At 39.3% G+C, this 13,010-nt stretch overlaps 1 protein-coding gene across 1 annotated transcript in view; it reads right to left on the reverse strand.

Annotated features, from left to right (window-relative positions):
- Positions 1–11,851, reverse strand: part of ZNF804A (zinc finger protein 804A) — a 319,312-nt gene extending 307,461 nt beyond the window's left edge. The window contains exon 1 of the mRNA XM_020898615.2: positions 10,999–11,851. Within this exon, the coding sequence (XP_020754274.2) occupies positions 10,999–11,109 (111 nt within the window). The 5' untranslated portion in view covers positions 11,110–11,851. The remainder of the gene's footprint in view (positions 1–10,998) is intronic.
- Positions 11,852–13,010: the final 1,159 nt, after the last annotated feature.

The following is a 13,010-nucleotide window of genomic DNA, read 5'->3' on the forward strand; positions in this document are numbered from 1 at the left end:
ATTGTCAACAGCTAACCTCATTTATTGGGAGTTTATTAGTGTCAAACTTTGAGTGAATTACTTTACTTGCTTCATCTTATTTGATACATAAATCTGTTTCCTAGGTAGGCATTGATATTAATATCATCTCTATTTAAGGGTAATATAACTGACAAAGAGGTGAACTTTACCAAGATTATAAAGCTAGTGACAGGTTGTGGGAGATTTCTCTTTTCTGATCAGTTACCTCTTTTTTATTATTATTATTAACATAACACTTATTTTCTTGAGCTTAGCAATGTGCCTGGCTTAATTAATAATGTTTCCACTCTTTTCTATACTTGAGTGGTCCTATAACACAACTTCAGCCAAAGAGATATAAGCAAACACTGTTGAGTAGGACTTCTTTAAAAAAAAGAATATTCAACTTTTCATTTGTCCTCTTTACTAATTTTTTCTAACTTAGAATGTAGATGGCGGGAGCACTAAACACCTTACAAATGAAGGGGAAAATACAAATAAAATCAGTCTTTAGTCTTGACATTCTTGAGCCACTTTATATAAAAATATACATATTTCATATTTTAAGTGCATTAAAAATTTTATATAAAATACTATATAGATACAGAGTTGATATTTGGGATTCTGGTTACTAAAAGTCTTACTGTCTATTAATTGATACAAGGGTCTATTTAGGATTTGAGCTCAAGCCCATGTGGTTATAAAGTATGATTTCAACCACCATATTTCCCCTGATACTTGCTTGAAGGCCACTAGATCATGTCACTTGAGACCCTTTCATTAAACAAGGAGAGAATTCCATATTATATCCCATCTTCCTGTCTTTGACTACTTGTAAGTAAAATCAGGTTCAAATCACTCATCATTAAATCCCTTCTTTCTCTGTAATTGGTTTCACTTCCTCCTCCATACTTATTGTCCAAAACTCTTGCTTTTCCATAATTCAATGCGTTTGGCAACTTTTGAAATTCCCTCCAAACAAAATTTGCTTGTTTCACATCATATTCTTTAGGTGTTTCCTATCTGAAGGACAAAAACAAGGCAATTTGGATGGGACAACCTTGAATCACTGTTAATATACTGACCTTCCCCAAGCCCCCACTGCCAGGGGCTGAATATGGAAGGAAATTTGTGCACTAGAACTAACAATGCCCCTTTGACATGATAATTCAACAAGGGTCAGGAGAAAGACCTGAGGCTCAGAATTGGCCTGTGTATAATTCAGAGGGTAATGAATCTGCCTGCAATGCGGGAGAGACCCGGGATTCAATCCCTGGGTTGGGAAGATCCCCTGGAGAGGGGGCATGGCAATCCACTCCAGTGTTATTGCCTAGAGAAATCTCCGTGGACAGAGAAGCCCAGCAGGCTATAGTCCATGAGGGTTCGCATAGAGTCAGACACTTCTGAGTGACTAAGCATGCTCGTAATTCAGTCTTAAAGGAGGCATCCAAGGTGCCCAAGAACTCTTGAGTACCTCCAACAGGATTTCTCCTCTGTCCTGGTTCACCATTACACTGCTAATCACTACCTGCACTGGGATTATCAGAACCAATTTTAAACTACTCTGTATTTCTAACAATACCAGTTGCCACAAGAACCCCAGAATTCCCAAATTTTTCTTCATTTCCTGGACTTCAATCTCCATTGGATTATGTTACATCCTCTTTTATGACAAAATTCTCTATATTACTACATGTCTTAAAATGTGGGGCTGCCGGGGCTTCCAGGCGGCCGGGACCTGGGTTTCGGTTTCCCGTGAAATGGTGGGATTCCCCATCCCCATCAGGTAACCTGGAGCCAGCCAATCAATATGCGCCCAGTAAGAATCAAAGGGAGAGCTAAAAAGCCCGCGGACGCCTAAGTTTGAACAAAAGCCCGCGAGTTTGTACCAATAAAATTGCTTTGCAAACATGCAACCAATCCGCTTAAGCCAGCTACTAACTGCTTATGGATACCTTATAAATTTGGGTAACCGCCTCTGCTCAGGGCTCTCTGACCCGGTACCACTGTGTTGGACGCGCGGCAGGAGCCCTGATTCGAGTCAGTAATAAACTTCCCCTTTTTTTGCGAGTTGCATTGTCTTGGAAGCCTTCTCTCTTCCCACTCGGGGATTCAGACATCGGGCATAACAAAAACACTTGGATTGTGTCTTGAATTCAGAAGGGTACCTTATCAATGAAATCTCTATAGCTTCAGAGTGTTCAATGCTTCACCATTTCGCTCCCACTGAAGTTTGTGTCTCTTGAAAATCCTTTCTTCTTTATCTCTCTCAAGAGGCCAGTGACTGTTTATCTCCCAGAGTCGTCCTAAGGAAGTGCCAGCACAGGACAATATCGTCCACACTCCATCTTGGTAATCTTCATTCTCCTCCCTTCCCTCATACCTAAAACTCCCCACCTTTGGAATTCATTTTCTTGAAATTCCCCTCTGATGGTTGTGCCTTGCCATCCATGTCATATTTGAGAAAGAAAAGAGCAGCCTCTGGGAACTGGCAAGTACAAACTTGCTTAGTTCAAAAAGTAAGGTATGGTTCTGTGATCAAACATACACAGTGTCACAGTCCGCTAAATCAAAGGTCACTGATGAGCACAAAGTCCAGTAGGAAAAAACAAGACCACTTTGCAACCGTGTTTGGGGACAGACAAAAACAAACACACTGTTTTTGTTATGAAACATCCCCATCTGTCAGCCAAAATAAGCAAGAGCTGCTTCCTTACCAACTACAGATTTACCCTAACTCTGTTCCTCTTGCCTCTTAGAGAAAAGGCATTAAGGTAACCAATCACAGAACTGGCCCTTCATTCTCAGAGAACAATCCAGAATAAAAACTATTTTAATAAACTTCAGAAAAGCACCGTACACAATCCCCAAACCTATAAAATTCGCCCTTATTCCCTCTTCATGAGATGTATCAAGCTTCCCCTTGGAGTGCAGTTCTTGTTCCAACAAGGACCAGTATGTCCAGCTTGGTTCAACTAGTGCGGTGTTACTGGTAGTTTCTGGCTGGTAGTATATTTTTCATGAAGACATTTTTTTTGTTGTTATAAAATTTAAGTTCTTCATTTTACACAACCACCCATTAAAGGCAACTTTCTTAAATTTAGGTTGCCAAACTGTATACTTTTGATATTAAGTTTAAAAATACTTTCATTTAAAGATGGCCTGATTTCTTAATGTACAATAAATGCATGTATGATTAGTTATTGAAGTTGAACAGATAAGAATATATTTTACAGTTTTATAAAGGTTTTTGGGAGAAGGCAGACTTCCCTGATAGCTCAGTTGGTAAAAAAATTCACCTGCAATGCAGGAGATCCCAGTTCAATTCCTGGGTCGGGAAGATCCACTGGAGAAGGGATAGGCTACCTACTCCAGTATTCTTGGGATTCCCTTGTGGCTTAGCTGGTAAAGAATCTGCCTGCAGTGCGGGAGACCTGGGTTCCATCCCTGGGTTGGGAAGATCCCCTGGAGAAGGGAAAGGCTACCCACTCCAGTATTCTGGCCTGGAGAATTCCATGGACTGTATAGTCCATGGAGTCACAAAGAGTGGGACATGACTGAGTGACTTTCACTTTCACTTTTCACTTTTTGGGAGAAGGCAGGGAGATGGACTGATGGATACAAAGTAATCCAGGAAAATATTTAAAATAAGGTTACTATATGTTCCTCTAGAAAACAACAAAAATGTTCCTTCCACATTAAGGTCTATCCATTTCAAGCCCCAAAAGTTTAACAATGTCAATTTCACCTATTTCCAATTAAATCCAATTGGGATTGGATACGATTTATATTTGAAATATTGAGTTGTCTTATTGTAAGAGACAACATAAAAGATATAATAACTGATCTCAGTGTACCATTTTGGGTTCTCCAGACAAACAGAACCAACAGGAAAGATGGAGAGAGAACTGTTATAGGGGTGTGTGGGTGGTGAGGAAAAAATACATGGAGACAAAGGAGAGGAGGCAGAGGGAGTAAAAGAGAGAGAATTTTGTTTTAAGTAATTGGGGATTGATTCTGACTGTGGGTTTGTGGAGCTTGTGTAGGACAGGTCAGTAGGCTAGAAACTCAAGGCAGGATTTGATTCTGCAGTCTTGAGGCAGAATGTCTTCTTTACCAGGAAACCTCAGTTTTTTCTCTTATAGTCTTTCAACTGACTACATGAGGTCCATCCACATTGTAGATGGTAATCTCCTTTACTTGATATCAACTAAATATAGACTTCATTAACTATATCTATAAAATACCTTCAGAGCAACAATTTTAGTCTTTGATCAAATAACTGGCTACTACTCAGGGTTTCCCTGATGGCTCAGATAGTAAAGAATCTGCCTGCAATGCAGGAGACCTGGGTTCGATCCCTGGTTCGGGAACATCTTCTGGAGAAGGAAATAGCAACCCACTCCGGTATTACTGCCTGGAGAATCCCATGGAGAGAGGAGCTGGTGGGCTACAGTTTATGGGCTCACAAAAGGTCGGACACACCTGAGCAATTAATTGTTTCACTTCACTTCATTCTGGTTGACACATAAAACCAGTCATCACACTCAGCATAGCTCATTTTTCTAAAGCTATGTAAGTAAAGAGTGTTTTCTTACTATTTGAATATAGCATTGTCATCATAAACATTTAATACACTAAATGTACTTACACTTAGGAAAGTATATAACTTTCTTCTAATGGTGCCAAACCATTATGAAGGAGTCCAGAGTACTACATCAGGTAATGGACTCTGCTATTTTGACAACTAGGATTGAGTTTTAATTATTTATTATTCCACTTTATCTTACACTGTGTTAGGAAGTGTACTGTAATACATTTATAAAATTAATGAAACTTCGCCAGTTGAAAACACAATCACAATATTGTATACATGCTAAGAATTTTCTCAGAAGCAAAGGATAATTTAGATGAGATAAAACAGATGAAATGGTTTCAGGCGGAGATTTTTAGAGAACAGAATTAATAAAATTATTAATATTGTGGTCTGAGCCACCAGGGAAACCCCAAGAATACTGGAGGGGTAGATCCAGGTCTCCCGCATTGCAGGTAGATTATTTACCATTTGAGCCACAAGGGAAGTGCAATATTGTAATTAGCAGTATAAAAAAGTGACAGATATAAATAATTTTGTTATAAATTTTGGCCTCAGTATACTACAGGTTAAAAAGACTTTTTTTTCTTTCTCTCTGGAAGGATTACTCAAACTCTTTATATACAACAACTGCCCTCAATAATATATCTCAGGTAAATAAGATCACAGGAGAAAATTATTTCAAGCCTGTATTATGATTACATTTATTAAAAAGTATGATTTCCCCTATATATAATACTTTCAAAAACTATTTTCTAAGTATACTATATGAGCTAAACATGTTTATCAAAAGCATAAGTTAAAGAATAAAATTACATTCAAAATTAATTTTTTAAAAGACCAAAAACAACGTGAAATTACCCAAAACACCAGTGATCTAAGTGAAAGTTTGCAATTTTAAAATGCAAATTACACATCATCTTCAAATCCACACTTCTATATTGTAGTTATTACAATTGCATTCCTAGATATACGATCTGGAAAATACTGTAAAGCTGTCCAGCCAATATATAGTAAACAGTACAGAAAGATGAATATGTGGAAAACTTTCCAGAAGACTCCTGTCTACCTAAAAGTTGGTACCATGAAGGGTAGAACGACGAAAATGTTTCTGTCTACCTGTATGTAAAATTTGGTTCTCAGACTAAACAAGGGATGGAAAATTCAAGTGCCTTCATTGGTCAGGACAGTATAATTAGATAAATAAACTTATATCACAGTAAAAACAAAAACAGTATAAACAGTAGCAAACTGTAAAGCATATTCCTCTTTGAATGGTATTTAAGCTCAAATACTTTAAAACACAGTGCATACTCAACAAACTACTTCTGCCACCTGAATTTGGTCCTGCATACAGCTATATGAAACCTCTGGATTAGAGGTCTCCAAAGCTCTTACTGTATTTTCAGCAAAAGTGTAATAAAAGTCATCAATAAACTAGAAAACACTTTTGCATAACAGAGAAGTCATGTCACAAGATAGCATGTCACTATTTGAATTTCAATTATCAAAAATAACTTACACAATATTTGATAAACCAAAAAGGATGTGTTGGAATCATGGCTATTACTTGACAACATTTGCCTTAAAATACTGCTTACATTTTTGAATAGGTTATAATATCAATATTTCAATCTTATGTCCTGAAAATGCACATGCTGTAAAGCTCTGCTGGAATAAAAAAACAAGTATGACAAAGAATATATGACACCTTAAGTACAGGAAAGTGAGACACAAGATGGTCTTTGACTCTGAATGCATGATAGTGTAAAAGGAACTTGGAAAAAATATATAACTGACTATACGACTAAGTCTATATATACAGCGTGGGGAAGTTTAGCCATATATTATTCACCCTAATCCACCTTCATTCCTGACCTCTTGACCATTGTTGAGGATATTAATCTAACAATGATAACATCTCAGTAGCACAAATTTAACAACTTGTTTCTTTAGTCGTAGGCACAATCCTAAATGTGCCACATAAATGGGTTTTAGTGAATGCAGAAGCCTTTTAAATTATAAACTGTAGGAGATACAGAAATGTGTAAGGGAATGACATAATACTATTATAATGAGAACAAGTCCATATAGTATATTTCAAAGACCTATCTAATTTTAGTGAGTTCCTGTATACACAAAGGAAAAATTTAAGAAATTTTTCATACTTTCAAAATGAATATATATAAAAATATCTTGAGTGACAAGAAACATATAAACTTGTCAAAATTTGTGAAGATTTTTTCAACACATTCAAAATGAACAGGCGCATACATGAATACATCTTAATACAATATTTAGTGCATAATGCTTAGCACAGATCCTGTAGTGCCTAGACTAGTGCTTTGCAATTAAAGCATCTCAGTAAATCTGAATGAACTAAATAACAATATGTTTAGAAATGATTAATAAGTCAATACATCTTTTCTTAACAAACCTAGTACTAAATATTCTGGAAATGGAGGACAGCCTTCAGAAGCAAGGTTTAGGCAAGACAGAAAATATCCATGTTCACATACTAGAAGATAAGAAATGAAATAAATTTGAGTTCAAACTATTCTGTGAGTCTAGCACTATTTCTCCACACCTAAAGACAAGTGGAAAAGTAGAATGTCCTCAAACAATAGATAACACCAACACCTCTTTTTCAGTATGGAGATTAGGGTACCAATTGCTATAGATTCTCTAATTTAGCATAAAAATGGTGAAGAAAATTCATCCAGAGTCAGGAAATCTGCATTATAATAGTGACTCACTTTTTGACCTCAAATCAGCACTTCTTCTTTCTGAATTTCATAGTCTCTACACAGACATAAAACTCTTGTGAAATAAAAAAATGCTGGCAAACTGACAATGCAATAAACAAATTAGTGACGATTTCCAAAGTTCCACAAACTCTAAATTCCATAATAAAAGTGATTACATATATATTTAAATTTTTAAAAATATTTCAATATTTTGTATTACAATTTTTAAATAATTAAGGCAAAAAATCTTTTGAGGATCAATTGCAAAATATAAATATAAGAGAATGTCTTTATCCAATAAACAAATGCATACACAATGGTGGTTTGAAATAATCTAAGTAAAAACAATGAGAATACATGAATGGTAAACTTTATTTGCTGTTATTAAACCACATAAATTATTTAGACATATTCTGGAGCACTAATAAAATATTAGCTTATTTTTTATTCCAAGGAATTAAAGTTATACCACAGATATGATACTGTTTACAACAGAAATCATCAGAGGTAGAGTGACCTTTCTCTTTGAAGGTAAGACCTTGCAAAATGGAGATTTGTGTATTTTCAGTTAAAATTGTGAAGAGAAGTATATTTAAAGGCTCAGAAATAGGGTCAAGGTTAACAATAGGCTTAGTCATTAAGTATCCTTAAAAATTTACTGTGTGAGTGACATAATATGACCTTTGAAAAGGTCTGTACATTTTTATAATCTCCTCAGTATGAATATGAATTCTGGATTTAGGACTAAAGCAATTAATCAATGTCATTAAACACTGAGTTATATTCTCTAAGTAACTTTATAGAAAACTTCTAATTCATGAAAGAACACTGTATTAACAGTTACCGCCTATCTTAAATCAGTTCAATAATTTTAAAGACTATAAAATAATGTTTTAAAAATATGAATTTTAGAAATATTCAGAATAGCCATTTGCTTTCCAGTGGCTGAAAATAATTGGAATTTCTTTGGAAAAAAATCCCTAAATGGATTTTACATTTTAAGTAAAATTTTTTTTTCCTGAAATATGAAAAAAAACTTGAGATATTGTTAAAATTCCTTAAATGTAATACAAATTTCAAAATGCAAAAATGTGATGATGTTTTTAAAGGCAAAGTTCACAATATGTTAAAATCAAATAGGCAAGAAAGTAAAAAAGATCTCATAATTTCACTCTATGACATGACAATATAAATCCTTGCATGAAAATTGTGGAACATATACATTTGTAAAATAATACTTGTGTTTCTTATTAAGGTTGTTATTTCTGATAAGTCTCAGTTTCAGTTTTCTGTGTTTAACTTGTAGTAAGTTTTAGTTTATAATAGGCTCTTATAGCATCCTACTTGCTGTAAAGAATATAGTTTTTGGTAAGTATAGAAAAGTATTTAATTAAAAAATTCATTTATGAATATATTTAGAATCTCTCCTATTATAAAAACAGGTGTGAGTCTCATTCTCTTCAATAACAAATCATCAAAAGACACAGAAAACAAACATATGACATATATTACTTTTTAAATTAATAGTTTCAATTATAGAGGAACCATATATGAAAATCTACATCATTTCAGTCAGTATAAATCTCTTGCACAGGAAACACAAACTTGGGCAGTTTGTAAGCACAACATTGAAGGATTAGCTATGAAGCCCATATAACTTGTTTTTATTTTCTATAAATAAGAGAAATATGAGAGGCCTATTTCTAAGCCTTTTTAACCGAATTTGTTGCTTCTGACACTTGCATACATTTAGATTTATTCATCTAATTTAGATAGCTTCATCTAAACATCTATCTTAATTTGAAGATACAACAGGCAGGTCTACACTTTAACCTATCTTTTGTCAACATGATGATAAAGAACTAATCAACTTCAAACATAAAATAAATATCAGCCTAATCAAGTTCAATCATTGGTGGAAGCACAAAGCTGACTTAAGAATCAAGATTACCAGAATTTTAACAAGTTGAGGTTTAGCAAATAATTTTTTTTCCCTATGAACTTTATTTCATGGTTTTATTACCTACACCATTATTATAATTATGGAGATGAGATCGTGTTCAATAAGTCCGTCTTTTCTCACAAGTGAAACATGACTTAAAAAACAAACCAGTGCATACTTTCTTCAAAATGAAGTGCCCCCCCAAAAAAAATTACCTTTACACATTTTTGAGTTCTCTAAGTCTAGCCAGAACATTTTCCATAATTCCCGCAGCCTGTGCCTCCACTGGAAGACCACAGAAAAGTATTTTCTTTGATCAACAACAGTAAACAATCTTATCCAAACAAGAATAAAAGCAATAAACTATCCAAACAAGAATAAAAGCAATAAACTAACTCTGGTTCTTTATGTCTTAAATGAGCTGAGAGGAAGGTGTCCAAGAGATTTCAAGGTAGAAAAGAAAATAATCAAATAAATCACATCGATGTCAGAATTCACTTAAAACTTCAGAAGAGAACTTTTCATTCTTGGAAAACACATGCACAGCACATTTTTTTTTTAATTACGTAGAATATTTTAAGATATATAAAGAAATGCAAGTTAAGAATATTCTACTTTTGGACTAATTGAGTCTGTCCTATCTGTCCTTAAACCTCTACTTATTCAGGGCTAAGCAATCATCACTTTGTATAGTGGGGGTGGGGGGTGTTGCTTGCTAAAGGAACCAGACTTTAGTGATGCATATATTTGCATAACATCACCTCACTCTGGCTCTACTCTGCCTTACTAAGCCTAATAAGTCTTCCCTCCTAATAAGCCTTCCCTACACTTCCCTTTTTTTCCTTTATTGAAGTGTATACTTCTCAGGCAATACGAGGACTTGGGAATCAGTTCTGCAAGGAGGTTTTGTAGCTAAGAGGTGATGTGAAAGCAAAAAGTAAGAGCTGTGGGCCTGTACTATCTTAATGCTCAGCACATTTCTCACCAATCAGGAGTCCTTTTCGTACTAGAATGCTGAAAAAAACAGCTCTGTGGTCCAGTGAGAACCTTCCAGGACTGCACGGGCTCTGTCTGGCACGTTTTTCCTTTCTGGCTCTGATTGTGTCAGAATGCTCATCCCAAACACTATCTACAACCTCTTTTGAGTCAATAGCTTAAAGTTGATGGCCTGGGGTTCTGGAGTCACTCTGCTAAGCTCTGTGCTGACAACTTCTCACTGGAGAAGTTTTGCCAGTCCTTGCGGAGACAGCCGGAACACAAATTCCTTCCGAGACCATCACTCAATCCCGCCACTTGCCCGGGGCCACCAGTCACATGGCTCTCTGCCTCCATAAAGACATCCACATCCTTATTCACCTTCAGCTTCCTAAGCCGACGGAGGTTATAGGGTCACTTGGGGTTAGGGTTATTCCTTTTCTTTCTTATAAGAGGTCCTGTTCACACAATTTGCATCAAATAAGGAGAAACTGTGGTAATTTTCACCGGTGCAAATGAGGTGGAGAGTCCGGAGCGTTGGGGGAAGTGTCAACCAAAGCCTTGGATCACAGCTTCCCTGAGATTCCTGCCTTTTTCTACACCAAATTCTCACCCCACGCCCACAAGATAAAGAAACGAATATACTGTAAACCAGACTGAACAGCGACACCCCAAAGCCTCACAGTAACCTCAATGCTCTAAATGCCCTCTTAAACAGGAGAGAGGAGAGAAGCGATTACCAGAGTTTTGTTCCCGTTCTTGCTGAGAGGGCCCCGGAAAACTCCCTTGATGTTGCGAAAGTGTCCGTTGCTGAGATGCGTGGAGCTGATGACAATGTAGTAACACTCCATGGGGCAGCCGCCGCCTCCTCCGCCGCAGCCGCCGCTTCCATGCACCCCGCGCCCGCCGCCGCAGCGCGCCGGGGCCGGGGAGGGTGGCTGAGGGACCCGCCGGGAGGGCGAACCGCCGCCTCTCTCGCACGCCCTCCGGAGACAGGCTCACTCGGCGCTTCTGCCCTGCGCGCCGAGGCGCCTCCGCCCCCGCATGCTCGCCTCGCTCTGCCTAGCAGGCTCTGTGGCTCCCCTGATTCCGCCTCAGGGCGCTGCGCCCCGCGGGAGGATCCCGGGCTGGGAGGGGCCGGGCAGGCAGAGAGGAGCCCCGCGCGAGTCAGTGCGGGCCGCGCGGCCGAGCGGAGCCGGGCAGCGGGAGCCGCCCGAGCGGCAGCGGCGGCGGCGGCGGCGGCGGCAGCATCCCCCGCGCTCGGCGCCCGCACTCGGAGTTGCTGCTGCTGGCAGGCATGAGTGTTATTATATTGAGCGGCGTTGCCGGTCCATTGCACTGAGCCAATGGCAGGGAGCCACTGGGCTGATACTGAGAGCTGTCAGAGGAGTGCATCTGTCACCCGCGGCCTCCCCCCGCACTCCCCCGCCGCCGCCGCCGGGACCCACGGCCGCGCCGGGCCGGCCGCGAGTGGGAGCGCGCGGCGAGCGGGCCGCCCCCCGCGCCGCGCCGCGGCGGCCGAGGGCCAGGGACGCGACGGTCACCGCGGGCGGCGGCAGAGCGGCCCGCAACCGCGAAGCGGCAGACTCCTCTGAGGTGGGGGCGGAGGGGGAAATGTGGAGACACGGAGATGTCTTGCCTCTCAGTCGGGGAAGGGGGGAGGAGACGGTAAGGGGGGTAAATAAATTAATAATTCAGGATGAAAAGCCATCCGCTTCCAACTGCCGCGTTTCCAGGCAGGTGCCAGCAGCTGCTTCTCTCCTGAGATAGTTGCTACCCATTTGGGTTTGGCTTCTGTGATTTTATTTGTTTTTAATGTGGTTTTTAGGATGGAGGCTGAATCCTTTTGAGAGTCTCAAGAGAAAGAAAAGGTCCCTCCACCCACCACCACCACCCGTTTGTAGAGATCCTAGGGATCTGTGTTGATCGTTTGGGGGGTGGGGAGGGATGTTGTGGGGATACGAGTGAAGTGGATAAAAGGAAAAAGATTCTTGGCTTCTGTGCTCCTCGACCCGGAGTTCCCCTCACCCACGTCCCCTGAGAACCTGGGTTCTTCCTAAATTGCCAAAGCAGAACGGAAAGCGATGCTTTGCCGCAAAGAAGCTGCTGCTACGAGCTTGCTCTGCATTTCTGTACAGTTCTTTTCCCGCTACAGAGAGTGGTAGCGAACAAAAGCCTTTGCCCTAGAAGCGACCTGAAAGGGAAATCTCTCCCAAAGGAACTAATGGGTTCGTTAGGCAAGTAGGGACGGTTCTGCTGCGTTCCCTGAAGAGAAACCACCACGCAGGTTTTTAAGGGGCCAAGGTAGTCGTCGATCTGAATGTACCCTCCTACCCTGCCTCTCACCTACTGAATTCTCTCTTTGTGTAAGTTTAACTCCTCCTAGGTGGTAGGGTGAGCGCATCCCATCAGGTATATATACGACTCATTAGTCCGCACTTAAAAAGATCGATAATGGTGGGAGGCTGGGAGACCGTGCCTTCAATGGATTTACTGAAGGCTTTATTTTCCTCTTGCCTTGAATGGCTTAATTGGTTAAATCAGATTCCAGCCATTCTGATGCTCCTGTGTCAAAGCGTACTGCACTTTGATCTAAGCTGTGTTGATCTTGTTTATTTGAAGGTCAGGAATTCAAAACAGTCCATTTTGAGTGTCCCCTATATATGATTTTATATAGCAGTGACTCTGCAAACCCCAATATGGTCCTTAAATGAATCTGCCAGTTTGAGTTCACTCTTTGAAAGAGGAAGAG

The sequence above is a fragment of the Odocoileus virginianus genome, chromosome 13 (genome assembly GCF_023699985.2).
Source record: "Odocoileus virginianus isolate 20LAN1187 ecotype Illinois chromosome 13, Ovbor_1.2, whole genome shotgun sequence".
Taxonomy (NCBI): domain Eukaryota; kingdom Metazoa; phylum Chordata; class Mammalia; order Artiodactyla; family Cervidae; genus Odocoileus; species Odocoileus virginianus.